Source organism: Pezoporus occidentalis, unplaced genomic scaffold (genome assembly GCF_034315485.1).
Source record: "Pezoporus occidentalis ecotype Australia unplaced genomic scaffold, CSIRO_AGI_Poc_V1 ctg131, whole genome shotgun sequence".
In the NCBI taxonomy this organism is placed as follows: domain Eukaryota; kingdom Metazoa; phylum Chordata; class Aves; order Psittaciformes; family Psittacidae; genus Pezoporus; species Pezoporus occidentalis.
The window spans coordinates 827,987-852,039 of NW_026913115.1; the positions used below are offsets into that span (position 1 = coordinate 827,987).

Sequence of the window (24,053 nt, forward strand, 5' to 3'; positions counted from 1 at the left end):
TTTAAAATATTAGTCACCTCACTAGAAAGTGATTATGAATACTTTTGTAATTTTATTTATTGGTAGAAAGAGTACAAAGACTGAAGAAGAAGTCTTCAGTGGAAAAGTCACCATCCTGGCAAGGGTGATAGTAGCAGAAAAAAACTGTACTTGTAGAAATCGGTTGGGGGGGGAGGGGTAAGTAAAAGATTTGTTTGCCTCTAAGACTTTGGACTATGTATTTTGAATCTTAGCTGTTGTCTTCGTAGGTGTTTTTAACAGACTTAGAACATGCTATTCGAAAAACCCAACTGTTATCAGTCAAGGATAGTTTCTAAACTGCTACTTTATTCTCCCCTCCCCCCAAAAAAAATGGGGAGGGTTTTTTCCTTTATTCTCAGAAAAAGGAATATTTACTAGACTTTGGCTTAAAGGGCTGTCTTAAATTTCCATTGAAGTGAATTTTTTGGCCCTTCATTTGAAGGTTTTCCTGTTTTTTCTGGGCTAGTTGACAGTATTCTGGCAAAAGCTTAATAGAAGGAGAGTGGCGAAGGTCCAAAACCAACCATTTACCTCTGTTTCTAAGGGACTGCATTTTTAACATACATGTGTGAAGATCTTGAGTCTAACTTAATTTTATTTCTTTTCCACTTACTGTTGAGCTCTGATATATGAACTCAAGTTATTTCCTAGTATTTGGAAAGGCATATAAATTTGGGCTTTACAGCAGTTTTCTTCTTCAGTTTGTTGTGTTATGTAGTGATGTGTTTGTCAGTTTTCCAGTGCTGGTTACTTGGTCATTACAGGTAAGGGCATCCTGCTTGATACACCCTTATTGCATTTGCTTTATTCACAATGGCATACCATCCTGTAGTCAGTTAAGAGATCTGATTTTCTTAAGCCATCATCTTTTCAAACAGTTTCTTAGTTTATAGCAAATTTCTGCAGTGAATGCCCAATTGAACGTTCAAGACTTAGTTTCCACTTCTGTTTCTCGGTCTGTGGTTAACTAGTTTTGGCATAATACTCTTAACCTGTATTATAAAGTTAGCTGACAGTACAAGACTCCAGGTTATCAGCAAGGTTCTTTCTGCTGCTCATGCCAAGTTATTAAAGAAGATAATAAATAGATTTAAAGCAGAGTCTCTTAAATGGATATCCTTTCAACATAACCTGTGGGGTTTGCTTTATCTTTTGCTCATCCTGTGCTACTACTTTGTTTTCTAGTTTAAATAATTTTCCACCTCGTATAAGAAGCTGAGTTACGTAGCTTATATTTTTGGCAGTTCTTTTGTATTTTATCCCCATTTACCTCTAGGTATACATTTCCTTCAAAGAATATCCTCAAGTCTTGCATCCTAACTAGTCTGGATCATTTCTCCTTCCACCTCAGCCCCCTAAGTAACTCAATTCTCACTGCCCTTTTAAACAAATGATACAGCTTGATTCTGTTATATGTAATCCCTTGAATCATAGATTGCTTTGAGTTTTGCTTCAATATTTGTTGAAGTAACTATATATTCAGTTTTTCCCCTTTAAATACTTGAGTGTTTGTCGCTCTCGTTTCTGAAAGCAGAGGCAAAATCACAGTTTTGTCCTATTTTAGGTTTTGTCTTCTCTACTTTTCCTCTCCACAGAGCTGAAGTGTCTTGTGGCTTTGTATGTTCATGGGATTTAACCTAACTCTTTTTGTAATTTACTGGGGTTTGTTTGGTGGGTTGTTGTTTTTTCTTTTGTTTTCTGTTGGTGTTTTTTTTTATTTTGGTTGGTTCTTGTTTTGTTTTCTAAGAGTAATGGTATTTACAGAACACTTCTGGTTTTGCAGTCTGTGCTGATACGAACTTGTCTAGTTTGGCCTGAAGCCCTTTCTTGCAAGATATTTCTGTTTTGATAGCTTTTGCATCTCTTAGATTTGCTCGTCTGGAAGTTAAAGAAATTCGAATTCTGATTGTTGCTCAAAACTCGAATCATCTGAGTCAGGTCGATTTTTTTAAATAGATTACTTAGTTTATCCTGAAACTATCTTCCAAAAAGTGGTCAAAAATCAGTATTGAAATTCAGCTAAAAAAGCAATGAGATATTTAATGTTTGTAATTGTCCAAAAGGAGGTAATTTCCAGCAGTACATATCTGTAATAACCTTGGTTTTTTGTTTCTTAGCCAAATGTGACCCTGAGGTCAACTGTGGGTAACAAAATAAACCTTTTTCTTTTCTTTCCTCATTACATTAGAATTTATTGTTTACTCTGGCTAAGCTTGCATGTGCACAGTTGCCTCTTAGGCCCCTAAACTTTTTTGAAATTCACAGCAGAATAACCTGAAAATTTTGCTGTAAATATTCCGAAAGTGTCACATAATGGTAAAAAGTTGCGATGCTGCATCACTGCTATGACTTGGTAATCCACGTATGTGTTGCTTTCATACTCTGGTTAGTGTTGCAAAGTGCTTTGGGTACTTAATTGTAGCATTACTTAGCTTAGTTAAAAAGGAGTTCCTAAGTAGAGAAAACTTTATAGTCAGCTTCTTGATTTCAAATGATTGTGGTTGGTCTTGAGCACTCACCAGCAGTTAGTTGCACCTTCATCAAAGGTATTTACCTTTCACTTGATATATTAACTTTTCTTTTCCTGGTATGATTTTTTTTGTTTTGTTATTGTGTAACTGCTTAAAGAATACATATGCTAGATTGCACGGGTTTGTCAACAGGTCTCCTGCAGTTGCCCAGAAGCATTTTATGTGATGAAACTTGTCTTGAGATACCATAATAGAAAAACCTTTCTAAATTTAAGGTATTATCCATGCTTCTGAATCTTATTCCAGGTTTGGTGGCTTGATGGCCTCCTGCTTTAATTGCTTCCCATAGCATGGCTAATCCCCAGTTACATAGCATTTATCCTTTTGAACTCTCAGTGTTCATGAAACCAGTATTTTAGCTGAAATAACTAGGTTTAAATGCAATTCAAGTAGCAGTTATGGGTTGTGTATATTAGCCTTGCCAAGTTTAGGCTATACTATTTAAACAAGTTAATATGAGGAAAAAAAAAGTGCTAAAAGGCCTGACAGTCCCTAGCATGTTACAGATTTGACCTGCCGTTTCTGAGTGTAGTTGAACTACAGTATATGATATGCTCAGTGAAATCAGATGCTCAGCTAACTTTATCAGCTAATGATAAGTAACTCACATACTAGTTAAGCAGTTAATCACTATTTCAAATAAGAATAAATTGTAATGATTTTCAAAACTCTAGTCTGCTTTTTTTTTTTTGAGTCCCTGGTTTCTATAAGCATTGTAAAAGCTGTGGATGTAAAATGTAACTGGTCAGAAGGCTTTATCCTCTGTGTGCAATGACCCTCGGTTGGACATGAGTAAACTCTTAATGATCAATTTATTCCAGTGAGTATCTGGCTGGAGTTTCATGTGTGCTTCAGGCTAGTGGTGGTTGTTAGACTACAGGCTGTTGAGTTACACTTCAGTGCCACTGGTTCTTCCAGTTGCTCTCTGCTTTTTGCTCACGCTAGCATTTGTATGGCTGGATTGTGAATTGCATCAGAAACTGATATGGATTAAAGACTGCTGCAGGTTTTTGTTTGTGTTTGGTTATGTTTTTATTGTTGGTTTGTTTATTTTTAAAGTTTATTGGATTTTGTTATTTGAAACTGCAGTTCTCTTTTAGCAATTATTTTTTAGATTGAATACTTCAAAGATTGTGGTTTATGTATTTGTGAGCTGGTGGGTGCATATGGCATAAGGGATTGAAACAGCAGTCATTTCATACCACGAGATTAGTTCTGAGTTTAGTGTTCTGAATGCTGTTTCCTTCCAGTGTACAACTTTTCTTTTCCTGCTTTGTAGGAAAAGGTAATCATGAGCAGAACTTGTGTAATGGTTCTTTCTGGAACTATACTGAAGGCTGTATCGTAGATGTGGAAGAAAAAATCATTTGTCTTCCTCCTTTGGTTCAGCAAAATCTAGCCAAATTCTAATGCAACAGGGCACTGCTGAGAGCTCAGGAACTGCTTGCAACTTCATCTTAACTGATAATGATGCTGTCAGATAAATTACCAGTGAACCTTAATGCTTTTCAATTTTAATTGCTACGTGCATTTTTCTCCTTGTAGAACTTGACATAAAACTAACAGTAAACTTCAGACTCATTAAAATCTTTCTTCAACACATGGCTTTGCTGGCTATAGGAATATGTTTGCAGCTATTTAAATACTGTATTATCTTTGAGTTGCAGAAAGACAATGGGACCACTGGCAAGCTGACAGAAAACGTGCATCCCCAAGAAATTGAAGGGCAGAATCAAGAATTGTCGGCTTTTTCTCAAGCAGTTACAAAGTAAGAAATTTCTGAATACAAATCAGCTTTTGGAAGGCGAAAAAAGAAAAAAAAAGCTGAATAATTAATTTTTAGTTAGGTTGACAGGGCCAGTCCTACCTTTTTTGCTTGATGGAGTGGATTTCAGTATGTGTGGGTTTCCCTTTTTTTTCTCTTAGCCCAGGTTTTTCCTGGTTTTGTCTTGTTTGGTGTTGTTTTTTTTGTTGTGTTTTATTTTTTTGTTTTTTTTTGTTGTTGTTGTTGTTGGTTTTGTTTGTATTTGAGCTGGTTTTGTTCCCCAGCTCCTCCCTTCCCCCTAAGAATGTAACAGCATTGTAAAGGTTTTTACTACCAAGGTTTTTGGGTTATCATATTTCCTCTTTATTCTTTTGGTCCTTTGATTTTTCCTGTTTTTTTCCCTTGTTTTTATAATATCTTTTTATTCTCAAACTATTTTTCTGTATCTACCTCTACTATCTTTTTAATACAATTTCTTTTGAAAGAATTTGGAGTTTTGTTGGGGTTTTGGGGGTGGGGTTTTTTTTTTTCCTTAGTTGATACACCTCACTAAATCCTGTCATGCAGTGGCTTTCCAGCCCTTAAATGCTCTAAATTTAATTGCTTCCCTGACTAGAATTCTGTGACAAATAAAACTTTCAAACTTGTTCCTGCTTTGATCAGGTGGTGAAGTTTCTTCAGGTCATACCAGAGAACATGGGACTTGATAACCCAGAATACTCCTTCTTTGTTTTTGTTTACTGCCACAATTAAATGAGTTCTGTTTTTTGGTTTTGTTTTGCTTGCTTCATTTAGAACACAAACTAGGAGCCTTGCCTTTTTGTCTCTCAAGATCAAAATCCAAGAAATAATGGGGGAAATGGGTATCTTTGAATCTGAAGGATAACATCTCCTTCTAAAGCCAGGAATGTTTATAAAAAATAAAAACAAACTATAAAACCAATGAGAATTCATATGAAACTTACTGATGAACAACATTAAGGGAAATTCGCATAAAAGAGGCTTGTTGCAACAGTTTCTAATTAAATCTATTTGTTGGCTTTTCTTTCAAGACGCTGGGCTTAAAATGGAACTTCCATGACTTGAAATAACTATTTTCTGCATAGTATCTAAATTCAGATTAGACTTCCAAAAACTGAGACATGTAAAAAGTTTTGTGGTCTCTTGCACATAAAGGAAATTACTCTTTTTAAAAAAATCTTTTTCAACAAATGCTATGGGTTAGCTTTTTAAAAACTGTTTTAGGGCTTAGCTTCTACAGAAGCTGCATATGTCCTGTAAGCATTGACCTATTAAATATTTAAGCTCTGTGGAAAATGTGCCTAATTATAAGCTAGTATTTTTTTTCCTGTGTAACTACTATGTGTATAATTACTGTGGGCAATGTCCTACTGACAGTAGAAAAATTAAATGGTGTTTTGTACATCCAATTTAGGTAGAGAGCAAAAGGTAGTTTTTACTGTTCTGGTTTGTGGTTGTTATCATGTTATTTTGCTTTAGTCTTAGACTTATCCATTGCAGTGCTTCATAAGCCTTCTGTACTTTCAGATTGAGGACCAAGTTTCCGTATGCTAATCGGCAAACAAATCCAGGCTTTGTGCTGAGTCCAATCACGCTGCAAAGAAATATAAGTGGGGAGAGTGCCAGTATCAAGGTTTCTATAGAAATTGAAGAATTCCAGCAACCAGTAACTTTCACGTGTGATGGTATGTTTCTGCTTTTTAAATTGGAGTTTGCTTGTAAGACTTAGAAAGGTGGGTTAAGTGTACACTCTGTCCTGGCCAATGGCTTTCAGTTGTTGAAATCCCTGGGTCTCAGGTGTATGGATTACTCATGGGGAACATGGAAAAGGTAACCGAAGAAGGAATCTATTCTGGGTCAGTGCCTCCGTCAGAAAATATTTAGATGCTGACAAAGTAAAACCTTTTTTGAAAAAGGAAAGACAAGCAAACCAGAAGCACCATTCTATCCACAGCTGGTAATGTTAAAATAATTTTTCAGGAGTTTGACCTACTTTATGCTTTTGAGGGGACAACACCAGGACACAGATTCTTAACTATTTTTTTTTTAAAACATACTGACGTGTTCTTGCAGGCTATGTAAATTCAGATAAATTGCTGTTGGGAAATCAGAATCAACATGGAAATTATCTGTTACTTGAATTCAATACATGCTTATGAACACAAACACTCAAATAATGCTGTCAGTGTACCACAGCTAGGCAGCCCAGTTTTATGGATAACCAGGACTACTAGTTAGCTTGGGGTGAAATTTGTACTTTTGCCTTGTACATATATTTGTATTTTCTGTGAAATCAAGACTGCACAGCATGTTTGCACTAAAGGCTGTAACTCTGGATGTTGTCTTAATTCTGGCAGTTCATGGTGCTAAAATAATTGATGATAAATTGCCTCAGGAGCTACTTATTTTTTAGCTTCTCTAATCTGTATTATCTCAGCCTTTGTGGGGGTTCCCATTCTCAGACTGTGACACCTGGTAGAGGATCTGTGCTGTGGTGGGTTTTTATTATTTGGTTCTCTAACAGTGTAGATGTTTTATACTTGCTTGTTCTCAAAAGATACGAAGCTGCTCTGTTACTCACTGGAACTAGCTGCTTCATTTGAAAACAAGTTCTCAATGCATAACTGCTTTCATTATTAATTTGCTAGACCTAAACAGTTATTCTGCTGAGATTTTATACTCTTTTGTTAAGAAATTAGGTGGAATGTAAGTGTAGCCTAGGAAGGGTTTCTGCCCTTGATCCTTGGGTTTATACTTTCCTAATATTACAGGCTTAATCCTTTCCTACAAAGGCTTTGGTAGCACACCTAAACTGTTCTGGCTTCAGCCACTTATTCCTGGAAGTTTTGTGAATATCTTGGAACGTATTTTGCATTTTAGCCCCACTTATCTTATTCTTTGTGCTTTCTGCTCTCTTCATTTATCTGATGCTGACACTAATCACAATTAAAACTACTTGCCTTCCATAGCCTGTGAAAGATGGGTGTCTGTAGTTCCTATGTGACTAGTAATAGATGTATTTAAAGTTATTCTCTTCCTTTAATTCCTTATGTACTTGGTCTAGTTGTTGCATACCTTATTGTCCTACTGTTCTAGAACTACTTTAGTGTAGCTTTTGAGTCCTGCACAGAAGGATCTGAAGCCTGCCAGTGTTCTGACAACTCAATGTGTGGAAAGGGTCCAGGAGGAAAATGGATTAACTTCAGGGTTTATCTTGGGTATACCTTTTATTTATTTATTTATTTTGTGTTTGTTTATTAGACCTCTCACAGAAGTGTAAGTCTACCTGAATAATCATAGTGTGTCAGTAAGAAATTAATGTCCTCCAGTAAGACGGAAGGCAGGGAAGAAGCATTGGTAGCATTACCTTTGCATTATTCCACTAGGTGTTGCAGGACTGGCAGACCTTTGCTGATGCAGCCTGTAGCTATAGTCTATAAACTATTGCTGCATCATTTTTCTCTAACCACCACCATATTATCTGCTGAAGGTAGTACAGGAGTTTCACCCTAGATTAGGAAGTTAAAAAGCCTTAATGAGTTGAAAAGTGTTTCTGAATTTGTACTTCTTTTCATTGCTTGTTCTTGAATTCCACATACTTGTTCTTCGTATGATATCAAATACCTTATGCTTGTAATAACTTGTCATCTGTTACTGAAACAAAGCACTTGTGTTATCTTGTGGAAAATACTGTTGTGGCATTGCCTCTCTGTATCCACCATAGTAGTAACATTTCTTTCTGAAGAAGATTTGGGAAAATCAGTAAGGTCCCTGGAGGAGGTAAAAAGCTAAACAGTCTGAAGGTACTGATAAAAAAATGCTATTATACAGTGGTTTTTAATGGAATGTTGAGTTACTTACTGACATGGTTTGTAATGATTTAGGAAGATCAGAAACTAGATAGGGGTAGAGAGCATTTTGTATTTAAAGTATTTATGGTGTTAAATATATCTGTATTTTTCATCAGTGACGACTGGTGGCTGTGGGAGAATTGATTTCGGGTTTGACTGGGATTATTTCTTTCACTCCGTAATTGCTGGATGGAAGAGAAGAACTGTTTTAAAAAAAGCAGTTGGAGCTTGAAAGTGCTGGTAGTATTGCTTTTTGCAAAGGCTGGGTGATGCTTTCTGAGATCTGATCTGTACAATCTGGAAACTGGCCTTGACAAATGGAAAGAAAAAAGGACTTTCAGTAGGATTTGCCTCTGATTTGGCTAATAGTCACTTCCTCAAAAGCAGAGCAAATAGAAAAGTTCCATTTCCAATTCTTCAGATACTGATTTTTAAACTAAGTAGCAAAGGCTGTCCTTATCTAAAAACTCCTGGAAAACAGACTGAGGACTGCTTTTGTACTTTTGGTCAAGTGACTATGCTGTATACTAATTTAGAAAGGATTTATTGATTTTATTAAACTGCAGGCAGGTTTTATAATTGCCTTTCTTTGTGAGGACCCCCCCCCCCAAAAAAAAAAAAAATGAAGACCTCAGACTATGAAATTTAAGAGATTATAAAAGTGTAAGAGTCTTCCCTGTGAGTATAAAAATAAATTTCATTATAATAAATATGATTTGTGAGTGAATAATTGTTAGTATTACTTGATTTATATTTAACTTTTAGATGTAATTTCTTTAAACAGTGAGTTCCCCTGTTGAGCTTATAATAATGCAGGCGCTTTGCTGGGTGCATGATGATTTGAATGAAGTGGATATTGGCAGCTATATCCTGAAAATCTGTGGCCAAGAAGAAGTTTTACAGAAGTAAGCAAACTCTTCTTCATTAATATTTAACTTCATGGCTTTTCATGGCACAGTTACTGGAAAGCATGTCTTTAATGATTAAATGTGTGAAAGCAGAAATCCTAAAACATGGGAGAGTCACACTTTCCACAAAGATCAGATCTCTAGAGTTGCTCTGGGATGCAGCAAAGTGAGTTCTCATCACCTTCCTAAAAATCTGTTCTAATCTGCCATCTGTTGTGTTGAACACAAGCAAGTTTTTTCAGATGCAGATTTCTAGAGCATTTCTGTAGATGGATACTGTAGTTTTCAGCTGCTCTTCAAATTCTAGCAACCATGAAAAAAATCTACACATGACTTCTGATTTCTAATAATTTGTGTTACTTGGTTTTTGTTTTGTTGGTTTTTGTGGGGTATTTGCTTGTTTTTTGTTTGGTTTTGGTTTTGTTTGTTTGTTTTTTGTGTTGTCTTTTTTTTCCTCCTTCTCCCCCCTCCGTCCTTCTCCCAAGCTAATGATTTACAAATCCCCATTTTTGGGGGGGGTTAGAATACTTGGTTTCCATGTTAGCCACAGCAGTTAAGAGCTTTAGCCAAAGGTATCTGTAATAGTATACTAAAACTTCTGCAGAAGTAAAAATCAGATCAAGTAGTATGGTGTGGAGGTTAATTCACCATTTCCTTATTTTGAGCCAACAGATTGCCTCAGATATTCCATGTGAGGTTTGGGTTTTCTTGGAAACACTGCATACTTTTGATGTAACTTACAGCTTTCTTTTGTTTAACAGTAAGCACTGCATAGGAAGTCATGAATATATTCAGAACTGTCGGAAGTGGGATACAGAAATCAAACTGCAGCTCTTGACCCATAGTGTAATATGCAGCGATCTTGCACGAACAGTAAGTACCTCCTAAACTGCAGCAGCAACATAAGTCTTCAGGAGATTGGGAGTTTGTATCAGAGTTGATGGATCTGAGGCATAACCTTTTGTGTTTACAAATTACTGTATCTGCTTGGTGTTGGGAATTGTATCCTCTTACGCTGAGAAGTTGAAATATGTAATAAATTTTTACAATGCAAATTGTATAAATACAGATGATATTTCTTATTAGGAAACACTATAGATGGAAAACATATGCAACCATTTGATGTAAACTTGAGGTCTGAAAAGACAAGCAACAAATTTTGAGTTAAATAAAAGTTGAGAACAGTTTTTGCATTTAATTAGGTATGTATCAAACCATAGACAAAGGGAGAAATATTTGATTTCTGCATAGTTAAGCACTTGTTTGGTGTATCTTCCCTCTTCCCCCTGTCCCAATACATACACGCTTCATAGGCTGTTAATTAGTTATTTCTTTTTCTCTTTAACGATACTACTTTCTTCCCCTTTTACTCCGTGGATATTAATAATAAAACTTATAAAACAGTATTAGAAATTGTAGGTAATAAATCCAGTTCTCATGTTTCTAATGTTTTACTGCAGGATGATGATGACAGAACACCCATACATCTAACCAAACACCTCTACAAAGTAGAAAAGCCTTTCAGAGAGCCTGTTATAAGGTAATACTATGTGGTTGGTTTTAGTAATCAAGTCCATTGCTGAATTTCTGACCAAAGTTATGTTATTCTCTTGCACTTGTGATCAATAACTACTATTTTTTGTAGGTCTTCTATTGAAGAGCTTTTTGATGTATATCACAAGCAAGTTAACTTAGCTCTTAAAAATGAGGTAAGGTTACTTACAAGTTATTGCTGAACCAAAAGTAGTATGAGAAAGTTTCTTAACGAGATAGTTGGGTTTTCTTGGGGAAACCAAGATCTGAACAAGCTGTCAAATGTAAGTTTGTAATCATGGATTTTTAGATTGCTTTCCTCTTTTCTTCCTAGCTTTTCTTGGAAATGAATTATTACCTAATCATCAGAATTAGAAATGTATCTTCCAAGTCCTGGGGTGCAAAATAACATTTTTCCTCAAAAATCTCAAAAGAGATGAATTTGCGGGAATAGGGAAAAGGTGTGAATTCTGTCAGTTGTCAGCCATAAATGCTATATTGGTAGCAGATACAAATCTACACAGGTAGAGCATTAATTGTTGGGTAGAATTGGAGTAACTGAAGCATGTTTGGAGAATACAAGTAAGTTTTACGCAAATTGATAATTTTTTATTCTGCTCTATTGGATTAATTTAAAATATGCTGTCAAAATCATTGTCTGTTTCAGTGTATTATAGGTAGCTTAAAACATTGTGCATGTGGAGTAATTTGGAGTAATTTCCCAAATGCAAAGGCAAGCTGAAGATACTTCTAAAAGGAAAAGCTTAGTTTAACTCATAGGAATGTAACTTGGAGATGTAAATTCTCAAATATTCGTTAACTATGTTCCTTAAACTGTTTCTATAAGAACAGCCTTGAAATTAATGACTTAATTACAATATTTTTCATTTCCACTATGTTTGTTTGCCTCTCAAAGGAATGCAGGCCTGAACAAACTGATGTCCACTATTTACATATTCCCTTGATGTTATTTAATTACCTTGATGGTGATTCACCCTGTTCTCAAGGGTAATTTTGAATACAGTCTTTTTGTAGAAGAGTGGGATGTTACTGCTCCTTAATATGGTGGTGGTTTTGTTGCTTTGCTCTTGCAGCTGCTTCAGCTTGCTTTTTTAACTGTGATTTCACAGGCTGAGATGAGGAATGCAAAACATCTCAATTCAGGCTTACATGTTCTACTGTTTCTACAGTCTTTTTAAGGATGGAAGATGTAGCTTGTAGGTGATGATGGTCAGATTCAAATATCATCAGTTACTGCATTTTAAATTTCACTTACTGAAGTGAATTCCTGTACATATTCAGTAGCTGAAGCTTGCTAATCAGTGAAATGGGATAAAGTAATCCATAAATAACTTGTACATAGCCTTTGAATTTTATTCAGGTTAATTTGAGAACCTGTGAGCAAAACAGCAGTGGAAATTTTGCTTTTCATATGTCAAAACAGGTGTTACGTTTAACGTGTTAGCTTTGAAAGTATGGCTTAAATATTTACAGTGTCTTCTGTTTTATATGGTTATTTTCTTACCAGGATGAAGTTAATTGTTGCCACATAACTCCCAATCCAAAAGCTTTATGATTCAAATGGCTTCTTTGTTACCATTTGTAGGAAGGTCATGAGAATATGTCTGGGGGGACGGGGAGGATGTAGGCCAGGAATCAGTTTAGATTTCGACGGCATGTTACACTAATCCCTTGTGACTATAAGTAATTGTGAAAGAAACGTATACATAAAGCCTTTAAAAAGTAAACCGTTATTTTGAAGCATCTGTTTTCATTTTCTACATGTGTTCTTTAAAGTTGGATTAGGACTTTGATTATACTAAAGAGCAAACAAAAACGATTCCTGTGGAGTGCGCAACCCCCCTTCCTTTTCTTCTCCAAGATTTTGCATTTGCGTTTGCATTTTGCAATTGCTGCATATGGAAGAACCATTGATTTAATATGTAAGGCAAAAGTTACAACAGACTTTTTTCAAAAAGTATATTAAAGTGAAATAAAAAAGATGAAGTTCCATTATGGAAGCTATACTGTAGTGTAAGTGTAATATAAACCTATATGCTGTTTTAAGAGGGCTGAAACGGAAGTGCTGCTTCTTTAGCATTCCTTCCTCACTCTAATTGAATATCCTTTTTTTAATCTACACTTACTGTGCCATGAGGGAATTTGAGCTTAATATCTCATTCAATAATACTTGTCTGCCAACAGCTTAACAGAAAAACAATTGGAAGCCTCAGTGTTTCCCAGGACCCTATACTATAATCCATACTAATGTTTTTGGCATTGATAACTGTGCTATAAGGAAGTTCTCAATACTGAAGTTTTTGTTTAATTCTTTCTCCACAGTTTAATGTAATTGAAATATGCATCTCATAATGAAATTTTCTTGGCAATACATTCTATTAAAAAAAAATAAAAATTAATACTGGGTTTCATGATCAGATGAATCTCTCTCTTACTAGAACCAGCATAAAGCAGTAGATCACGTAATTAAGACTGTCAGAAAAATCTGTTCTACATTGGATTGTGTAGAGACTCCTGCAATAACGGAATCAATAAAGAAGCTAAGAAGGGCTGTTAATCTTCCAAGGACTAAAAATGCTGAGGTAAACTTTGACACTATAAATTGTATTCTGAGGTATGCTTCTTAACACTGATAAATACTACTTCATAGTCTTTCGTAGCTGAAAATACCAGCAACAGTCTAGTCAGGGTTATGTTTTGGTTTGTTGTTTTTTATTTTAGCTGGTATCTTCCATTTTATTTTAACATCTCTTTGCTGTTAATGCATTATCTGCTTGTTTACAGAATCCTGTCCTGTTCCAAAGAGTGACTTTTTTTAAAACTATTTTAAAATACTTGTTCTGTAACTACAGATTTGTATTGCAGCAGATGCTGCTAAATCTGACCGAGGGGAAACTGGCAGCTAGCTCATGCCCACTAAAATCAATGCAGTTATGCTTAGAGGAGGAATTCACATAATGCGCTTCCTGTGCAGTATTTATGTGAATAGCAACAACATCTTAAAACTCGTAGCAATTCACGCTCCTGCATTCCTGAGTATATGGGCAAAAATAAAATCTCTTAAAAAGCACAGTTTTGATGATAAAACTGCCTTGAGCAGAATTGGTCTCAAGGCACAATGTCAAAACAGTCATTAGTGGAGAAGTATGCAAATAAGAAGTAGCCTTGTAATGCTGTTTGAGTTGTCCTCCTGCCTTATTAGAGTGGTGGTTCATGTGCTGTTCTATTCACTTTGGGCTTCATCAGTTCTGTGACATAGAAGTCACGCAAAATGCACAGACCAGATACAGTAGTTACCAGAACTAAAATTCTTGCAGGAAAGTTCAGAAGTTGTATGAAGAAAGCTTGGTGAAATAATGTGTCAAGTATTTCTTCAGTGTTTGTTTTTTGATAGAAGAAAGCTGTCAAAATAGTTACAGTGTAAAAATAAATTCCCAAAATAATGCTATCCCAGTAGAATTTGGAAAAGGTGGTACTTTATCAGTAAAACCCTGCAATTCTCTTGTGATGAACATTGGCTTAAACAGTAATGTTTATGAAGGCATGTAGAGACTGCATTCAGAAATGAAACTGCTATAAAGATTGGAGCTGGTTGCACCTAAGCCTTATATTGTTTGCTTTTCTTAGTAATTGTTTTATGGTTGGAAGAAGTGGGCAAAAAGTAAAAGAAAGCAATACATCGTCAAGTCAAAAAATCAAACATATAGTGGTGTTCCAACAGTTTTGTATCCTGTCATCCAAAAGTACTTGGACTACTTGACAAGTATGGTGAAAAGATATGGCAACCTTTCTGAAAGGGAAAAATGATGTGGTTTCTATAATTCCCCCCCCCCCAAGTTTTTGCATGTTTTTTATAAGAATGTGAAGTTTTGGTAATTAAAGTTGACAAGATGCTCAATTAATAGATCAAAAGTGTAAGGAAAACTTTATTTCTTCAGTAGCAATTCTAGCAAGCTGCTTAGACTTTCTCTGAAATATTAGGAATTTCACTGGGTTTTGTTTCTAAATCACAAACCTGGTTTTCATCAAAAGTTTTAGTTTTATCAGAAGCGGAATTTGGCCTGAAACCCATCCATGTTAGAAGGGAGTAAGTTCTTGTGATTTGTTTGTCACCTGTTGGCTCTGACAGTGTCCTTGTTGAGAACAGACATTGCTGTAATACTGTATCATGTTTAGACTTCAATTCTAGCAGACCAAGAAGCAAACACAGCAGATAGCACAAAGTAACAGTACTTACTGTTCAGTTTTGTCAGTTGTTTAACATTTTTTATTCAGTAAACTTACAGTAAATCTGCCTACAGAAGATACGTTAACAAATGCCACAAACAGAACGTCTGTTCAGACTTAAATGACTGGGTAGTAGAGCTAACAGCTTCTGCATTAGTCTGTAACAGCCTTGGCCATGTTTTGTCTTTAGTCAGGGTATTATGAACAATATTCCAGTGTACTGTGCCTTTAAAAGTTGATAAAGAATATCAAAGTAGTTGTGACTTGAAAAAACAGGAGTTTTTGAACTTGGTGAATAATTGCAGCATGATGTGGAAGCTGTGATGCTGTCAGTTAACTCTTCAGGAGCTTTGAGTAAAAGGATGTTGCATAAACCCAAATACGGGTCTAATTCAGATGTTCTGTGATTTCCATATATCATATATAAGACAAATGGAAAATTTGTATGAGATTCTTGGTATTAACATTTGCTTTAACTTCACTGTGCAGGTATCCTTAAAGTGTGGTGATGACACTAGCAAGAGTTCATCCAGTGAGTAAAGTTTTTCGATTTTATTTAAAAACTGCTTTCAGGTGGACGTTCAGGGATATATGCATTAAAGATAAGTTATAATTTAGGTTCGCTGCAGCTTGAAAACCCTCTGAAAGTGAGTATAGACCAGTTAACAAGAGCAGTTGAAGCCCTTCTGCAACTCCACATGAATTCATGTAGCAGTTCTGCAGCAACTCCTCCAAAAGTTAGTAAGAGTACCAAGGAGGCATGGACTGCCACAGAACACCTCCAGTTCACAATATTTGCTGCTCATGGAATTTCTTCTGGTTGGGTATCAAAGTGAGTAATTTATTAATAGTAAAATTCATCCTTTTACAGATTATTTTTTGTTTAATTTACTTTCTTTTCCTTGTCCAGTTATGAAAAATACTACTTGATTTGTTCTCTGACCCATAATGGAAAAGATCTGTTTAAACCTGTTCAGTCCAAGAAAGTTGGCACATACAAGAACTTCTTCTACTTGATTAAATGGGATGAACTGTAAGTGACTTCATCACATTAGACTCACTAAAATAGTTCAGTTTAGTTAGTACCTAGTCATTCAAGCACCTCTTGCTTCGGATTCCATTTGAAGTGTTAAAAGTGTGTGACACAGACTGCCCACAATCATAAATAATATTCCAAATGATATTTCACTATTCATTTTAAAAGTGGGGAATGGAAATGTTGGACAAGTGCCTTCTGCTAGTGTGTTTGTAGTATGCACTTATAAGGAGTTGGAAAGCTCATAACGTAACTTGTAATTGGAACAGTTTGTGCTGCTTAAAGAAAGATGAACTTGCTTATAAGCAGTGCTCAAATTATGTAAATGGGGAGAAGGAACTCACTTTTACTAGTGTTAATATTGAATCACTTTTTATTCTGAATAACTTGTATCAACTTTGTATCTGAGTTTAAAAATCTAATTTAGGATTTTCTCTATAAAGAGAGCAGATGCTCTCTTTATACTGTAAGGGTGGTGAGACACTGGAATGGGTTCCCCAGAGAGGCTGTGAATGCACCATCCCTGGCGTTGTTCAAGGCCAGGTTGAACAAAGCCTTGGGTGGCATGGTTTAGTGTGAGGTGTCCTTGCCCATGGCAGGAGGGTTGGAACTAGATGATCTTAAGGTCCTTTCCAACCCTAACTGTTCTATGATTCTGTGCATAAATTCTTGAGATTATCTGTCTGTAGCATATGGAAATGTCTGGTTTGAGCTACTAAACTTGTTTCTCTTTATGGAGCAGGAGAAGAGGGTAGAAAGGCAGAAGGAAGGGCATGCAGAATAAAAATAGGGAGAGGATGGCAGGTGATAACTGGAGAGGGGAAAAACATCTTTTTTTTCATGTCTGTGCGCAGCTTATTCTTTACTGCTTAATAGTTATCAGGCAGCCTGTCATAAGTGGAGCATCAGATGAGCTCCACATTGCCCTATATCTATTTTCCTACCTGTTTTTGAAGGTCAGAGATAGACCTGGAGGAATACCCTTAAGGTTTATAGTACAAATGAATTTCAGGTTCTAGACTGACTTCAGAGAGTACTCCCACCTACCAATTTTTTTTTTATTTTTTTTTTTTTCCAGATGATGTAAGGGATTAATTTTCAGAGCTTTTGCTGGCAAATACCACTGTGTTACAATGGAAAATGTGTTATATTACAGTTACTGTAAGCAGGTTATAAGCAGTGTTTTACAGTGTAACTGGCTTAGTAATACATTGTGATAACTTTTAAAATGATATTTTGATGTGTTACAGAAGAATCAAACTAACGGAACATTTTAAGCAATAGAAACAGTGTAAAACAAAGATCTGAGTTTAAATTGCTAATTGAGGTGTATACTCAACTGCTTTCTTTATGGGTGCTGGTTTTGTACCATTTGAATTTAGCTTTTGGGAGTTCTCAGTAGATTCTTTCATTTGGATGGGAAACTATTGTCAGCTGACTCTTTAAATCTGACAAGTTAAGAGGTGGCTAACATGGAACTCTGTATCCTCCTAGTGAGTAGAGTAGAAAGACTGGTTATGCTGGACGGTGCAGTTCTGTGTAAGGAATGTAATTTAATTGACAAAGATTAAAAGGAGTTGCTCAAAATCTGGTATAGAAGTGTAATTTAGCAGGTTTTTCAAACTATTGATGTGGGAGATAAAGTGAAGCAGAATATGCATGGAAATTTAACACTTGTTTTTCGATGTTAATGAACTTTTTGAAAGCAAGACACATGAAAGGATTATACATATAAGCCTGTAACTTACTGTCTTTTTCCTCTGACTTATTTTTAATATTTTTATTTTACAGAATAATTTTCCCCATACAAATTTCACAGTTGCCTTTGGAATCAGTCCTATGTCTGACTTTGTTTGGAATCCTGAATCAAAGTAGTGGGAGTTCTCCTGATGCAAATAAGCAGAGAAAGGGTCCAGAAATTTTGGGTCAAGTTTCTTTACCTCTTTTTGATTTTAGGCGGTAAGTATCCAAAACATGGGTAAGATTAATATGTTTTACTCTATATAAAGCTCACTGCACACCCATAATTAGAGAAAATGCTTATCTGACACTGAATGTAGTAGATTATGATAAAAGTAAGATTCATTAAACTATATTGCTATGGAAATAATACCTTCAATTAAATAGGGTACAAAACACAATCCTTTGTTGTAGTATTTCCATCTGACTGGCTGGAAAAACCTTACCTGCTGGCGAAAGCTGATTATTGTTTGGATGAAAGCAATTTTATTTGCAGGAAATACTCATAGTAACATGGGCCAAAAGAGGTCATGTTAGTACTAATTGTTTGTAAGTATGCAGCAGTTAAGTACAGCTCAAGTTACCCTTTGAGGAATCCACTGGCATTCAGGTGTTGTCCTGTAAGTTATATGAAGTTAAATGTATTTGCAGGTATCCCTGCCTACTGAACTGATAGCCTGCTTTCAATTGAAAGAGTATGGTCTTAATAGGTGGCATTTCATGAGTTCTAATACCTGATATTGGCTAGAGGCACTTTAGTCAGCGTTCATGTATTTCAGCAGATAAAGTTTGACCTGCCAGATCTCAGCCAATTCATGAGCCACGGTGATAGGGAATGCAACTTTGAATTATAGAATCAAGTAGCTTGGAAAAGATCTTCAAGATCATCAAATCCAACCGTTATCCCAGGACTGCCAAGTCCACCACTACACCATGTCACTAAAGGCCTCATCTGTATGGTTTTTGAACACTTCCCAGGATGGTGATGCCACCACTTACCTGGGAATCCTGTTCCACTTGCAAAAGAAAGTGTTTGCAACAAACTTTGGTTTTAGCAGGAATAGTGCCTACTGCAATACAAAACAGACCAGAATCGTGACAGCAGGTAAACAATGTGTTATGTTTCAGTCATGTCACTCGAAAAGAAGCACTTTTGCATTAAAGCTGTTGTAAGATAGGAAAATAAGCTCTTACCATCACCCAATCCTGATTGTAGAGCAAAATATAGTAATGGCTCAAATTTTTAGTAATAAAAGACTTTTTAAGATCTGCAGTATTTCTAAATAATGTTATTCTTTAGAGGTGTTTTTGCCTTGGCTGCAAATTATTCGGTGCTATGTATTTCCTAAGTTTACATATGCAGGACCTAAACTGGAGAATTTTTGATGTTCATTTTATTTTTCTTTTTCCTTTAATCCTTTTTTTAAAAAATCCAAAATCTGATAATAGGGTGGTAATATGTAAGCCAGCAAGAGAATCAAAATACTGTTTTAAAGTTTATATATATTTTAAAATACAGCTGAATGTTCATAGATAGAAAAAATAAGCCACTTCTTCCATCAGCCTGTTTTGAGTAATAGAGATCCAAGAATGTTCTGAAATTATCCCTTTTGATTCACAGCAGGATTTATTTAAAAAATAAAGGAATAATAACTGTGTTAAAGCATATTTCGAGTTTGAACAGGCCTTCCTTTGAGTACAGCTGCTGGATCCTACTATACCTTTTTCACTAAGAGTTAAAAGCCTACTGTAACTTTATTCATTTAAGTGTTTCTGGATTTGTTCAAGTTGCGTTGTCCTTGAAACTTTCATTACAAAGAGTATTCCAAAATGCTTATCAATTTGATAGTTACTCAATGAAACATTAAACAGTAGACTTGAACCACGGATGTCAGAATTAGGCATGATGTTGCAGAAGTGATCACACCATTGCAAAATAGCTTCAAGATTTATGCTATTTTCTATTTACATGTGCTTCTCACTTCTAGGTCTTACTGGAAGCCTAAATTATCTAATTGTCAACCAAGGTTGCAGAAAGACAACCAAGTCTTTCCTGGACAGTTATTTCTATGTATCGCTTATGTCTGTGCTGTGTGGTTTGTGTCCAGTGGTTCTAGATAGGACTTTATTTGTTCAACTTCCTGTTTTGTATGGTGATGATTCCAACCGCTTGAGCACTTAGGGTTTCCTGTATTCCAAAGATGGCCTGCAGCTGCTTTCATTCTCCACTAAAACTTGGATTTCTTTTCCTAAATTATGCTTATTTCAGCCTTCTGTCTAAATGCTGTGTTTCAGTCTCCTATCCAAATACCACATTTAACAGTATTTGATTGTAAAGATAGCTTTTGTTTTGAATTGTGAATTTATCTTGTCTTCATGCTGCATGGTGTTCTCACAGTCGGTAGTTTGGGGGGAAAACTGTATTTTCTGTTAATGCAGAGTGCTACAATAGAATGTGTTGTGCCAGCATTTACTGGATGTCCTGCATAGGCTGGCTGTTGAGATCCTAGTGGTCTAATCCATTTGCAGTTTACATGAATAAAATCCAGACCTAGTAAAAAATAGTAGCCAAATACTCCAGTTACAGTTGAGAACAGCAGCAGTAGCAGTCAGGAGCTAAAACATGCAGCTAACTAAAATGTAGGTAGAATAAAAGGTCATGTATGTGCTTTAGAAGAATCCATAGTCAAGTTAAAATCATTTCAGGTTAAGTGTGTTTGGAGTGGCTTAAAATTAAAATACCTTTATTTCTGGAATAGACAGAAGGCTGTGGCATCTGTATTAAACTAGAGACTTATTAAAATGAACAAGCTGTTCAGTTATGCTTTAGTGGTATGATTTAGTAATTTTTATTGGTATCATAGGCTCCCAGTTAATCGCTATGTACATGTAAAGAACTGCTCTTAGAAAATCATAAACCCTAAAGCATCTTTCAAAATATACTTAAGGCTTGGCCTTCAGTCAGTCTTTGAGACTGCATTTTGATTTTTAAAGACTGATAGAAATTTTCTGTACCTAACATTCATTGTTTAGCTAATTTATGAAGTATTCTTGGTTGTGCCTTACTACAGTTTGAAACAGTATTAATATTGGGAGTAAACTGGGAAATATAAACATCATCTGATAGGCACTTGCAGAATATGGTATTATGGAAAGCCCAGGCAAGTGGTGATGTCTATAATATTCATCTGCTTGTGCCTTTTTTCTGAGAAGGTAAGAATGTGTGTCTGTGTTCACTTTATTCCTCAGAGGCAAGAGTATTCCTTTTCTCCCTTAAGAAATAGGGAACACTTAATTTAACTAGGTCAGCATTGAACTTTTTCCTTTGCCTTCTCTGCCTAAAAGCTGTAAACAGTGCTTTAAAGAACTTAAAGTAACAGAAGACATCTGGTGAAAAGAAATTAATTTGACACTTGATAATCATAATGCCTTTTATGCTCCAAACTGTACTGTCTAGTACAGTTTGATTTCCTGTTTTCTTTTCTGAACATCAGTAGTTGCCAAAAGATAAATTCTTATCTGTGCTGTAAAACACATACTCAGTTTGAACTGTCCTCCTATACCACACTAATACTTGGGAAATGTTTCATCATAGTGACCATTGATCTTTTCCGGATAGTATTTTAATAACTAGTACTTTTTTGAAGTACACATATTATGACACTAATACCTGTACATGCTTTTTTTTTCTCAGATTGTTAACTTGTGGGACAAAGCTCTTGCAACTCTGGACCTCACATCCACATCACACGTCAGGGATGGCCAGTAAGAAAGGAAATATGGAAAGGATAGTACTGCAGGTTATATATAATTCTGACTTCATCTGGCGATGTTTTGTTTGAATATTGTGAATTCTAACTCCTATGTAAGCGGAAATAGATCAGTTAAAGTTTTGGGGAGAGTATAAATATTGCTAAGCCAGTATAGAATAGCGATAACTAAGCATTAAGGTCAAAGAATGGAAAGCTGCTTTAAGTCAGTTATTGAATCACTATCTTGAAATAAGAGAAACTGGCGATCCCTTGCTAGCATGTGCTATCAGTATTGGGAGAGAACTTCACTGAAAAGCAATCTATAGAAATGTATGCTGACATGGGAGTTGTCTAGATCCAAACAGTAGAAATTCCAGTTTCTTTACAGAACATAAGCACCTCTTACTCTAAATTCAGAGTCCAGATTTCTCTCCAGAGAAGGCATCTTGTTAGGCATGGTTTAGCAGCCCTCAAGCATGGTGGAGTTGGTGGTTGGGTTGAAACCACTGATGTGGATTTTAATAGTTCTGTGATTAGTCTTCACTCTGAGCATCCTCACCTCATTTCTGAGGAGTACTCCAGCTTACTGGATTGTGCAGAAACCCAGTTGAGATATGTTTAAGGACCATAGTTATGTCCAAGAATTAAGATAGAAAAAAATATTCAAGAAGCAGTGTCTGAAAACTGTTACACATGTAGAACGCAAGAGTTCAGATGTCTGAACATCCAAGGTTGCTGGAAGGGTGAGCTTTCTGTACTGTTCTTAGGGACTTGCATTATATCTTGTTTTGTTTTGTTGGGTTTGGTTTTTTTTTCTTAGATTGACTTCCCATCCCATGCTTTTGATATTGAATATAAAATTCCTCAAGCTGCAAAGACTACTGTGCATCATTCCATAGAAACATTAGAAAAACCATTGAGACAACATCTCCTTGCCATTCTCTCCAAGGGTAACACTATTGGGTATGTTAATCTCTTTCTGCCTATGGTGTCTCTGTATGTGACAATTTAATACAAGTCTGTTATATTTTGAAGACCTTAGAGCCTTAAACAAGAGATTGAATTAAACTTGGGGAAATAATGGTGCTGACTTAATGAATTGACTTGTGCCTTCTGTGGCTGGTGTCATAATATTCTCTGTTACAAGATTGCTACCCTTCTAGCTGCCTGTTCCTGCTTGGCATTTTTTCAGTTACAAGGAGCAGGGGCATGAATATTTTAGTTTATTTCACATTATACTAAAACATATTTTTGTCCTGCCCAAATTATAACTTTGAACAACTGTTTCCTTAATGTTTGAGGCTTTATTTTGCTGTTTGTTTCAGCTTTTGTGGAGGAAATGGCCATTTTAGTTTCATTCTATTTTGTGTGTTAAAATTTATACAATTAGAAGTAGCGTTGGGGTTATTCAGGTGATGATCTGTAATGTGCATTATAAACGGAACTGCTTTTTTCTGCAGACTATCAAAAGAAGATAAAGAGTTTCTGTGGGAGAAGAGACATTATTGTCATAGTCATACAAATAGCCTACCAAAAATCCTGGTTAGTGCCCCTCAATGGGACTGGGCAAGCCTTCCAGAAATATATTCACTACTTCAGCAGTGGCCTCCTTTATCACCTTTAGCTGCACTGGAACTCCTTGATTCAAAGTAAGAAAAGCAATGTAAATAAATTGTGCATGTGTGTTGTATATTAAATGACTCTACTTCAGAAGATTCTGAATGGTGTTCGTGTGGACATACTGCTAAATTTCTTGTGGCAAAAGCTAAATTTTCTTAAAATATTTCAGAAACATGTGCTTACTTCATACATGTAGGCTTAGCCAAGTCATGTAGTGAAAGAATAGCAGTAGTGGTTAGGATTCTGAAATCTAATTTGTGACAGGACAGCAAGCTATACAGCCAGCCTGTCAAGAGTGAAGTTTGAGATATTGGTATTCTTGTACTAAACACGTGCATGTGTTTGCATCTTAGGTAATGAAGGGCGTCAAACTTGCGGGTCCTTTACTGAGCTGTTAAAGACATTATATTGAATGTTTTGTATCTAGCTGATCTCAAAAAAAAAAAAAAATCTACATGAACAAAATAAACTTAATGTGGACTTGTGGCGGCTTTCCAGGTTTGCTGATCGGGAAGTACGAAATACAGCTGTGAATTGGATAGAGACGTTAAGTGATGATGAATTAACAGATTTCCTGCCTCAGTTTGTACAGGTAAGACCTTTTGCCTACGCTAAAGTGGATTTTTTTGCTTTTGAAAACCGAAAGGAATTGCTGATCACTGGTAGCAAAAGTGCGATTGCATGCTTCTATGCTTAATGACCTTAATGCCTAGTAGGGAAAACAATTTTAATAAATAATCACTTTAACTACCATATGCATCTGGGGTGATTCTGTTTGTGCATTAGTCAAAATTTTACTCATCTAGAATTAATTCCACATCAGAGGTATTTCATTTTCTTTGTATTTAGGCATTGAAGTATGAAACCTATCTTGATAGTGCTCTTGTCAGATTTCTTTTGGCCCGAGCACTGGGAAGCATTCGAGTAGCGCACTACCTATACTGGTAAGATATTTTTTGTTCCATTGTTCACCTAATGTGTTTAATATGAGGCTAATACTTCCAAGGGGGGGAGTATTCTTCCTCAG

General features: G+C 35.8%; 1 protein-coding gene across 3 annotated transcripts in view; it reads left to right on the forward strand.

The window, feature by feature from the left end:
• Positions 1-24,053, forward strand: part of PIK3C2A (phosphatidylinositol-4-phosphate 3-kinase catalytic subunit type 2 alpha) — a 53,673-nt gene that overhangs the window by 14,002 nt on the left and 15,618 nt on the right. Inside the window, exons 3-18 of one of the 3 annotated variants that reach the window (XM_062608879.1) lie at positions 4,214-4,320; positions 5,866-6,023; positions 8,974-9,094; positions 9,859-9,970; positions 10,558-10,637; positions 10,743-10,806; positions 13,090-13,233; positions 15,368-15,410; positions 15,497-15,710; positions 15,789-15,911; positions 17,706-17,873; positions 21,349-21,454; positions 22,227-22,369; positions 22,867-23,055; positions 23,525-23,618; positions 23,876-23,970. In XM_062608879.1, coding sequence (XP_062464863.1) covers positions 4,214-4,320; positions 5,866-6,023; positions 8,974-9,094; positions 9,859-9,970; positions 10,558-10,637; positions 10,743-10,806; positions 13,090-13,233; positions 15,368-15,410; positions 15,497-15,710; positions 15,789-15,911; positions 17,706-17,873; positions 21,349-21,454; positions 22,227-22,369; positions 22,867-23,055; positions 23,525-23,618; positions 23,876-23,970 — 1,961 coding nt within the window. The remainder of the gene's footprint in view (positions 1-4,213; positions 4,321-5,865; positions 6,024-8,973; positions 9,095-9,858; positions 9,971-10,557; positions 10,638-10,742; positions 10,807-13,089; positions 13,234-15,367; positions 15,411-15,496; positions 15,711-15,788; positions 15,912-17,705; positions 17,874-21,348; positions 21,455-22,226; positions 22,370-22,866; positions 23,056-23,524; positions 23,619-23,875; positions 23,971-24,053) is intronic. The other 2 variants (XM_062608880.1, XM_062608881.1) reach the window with 2 other exon arrangements.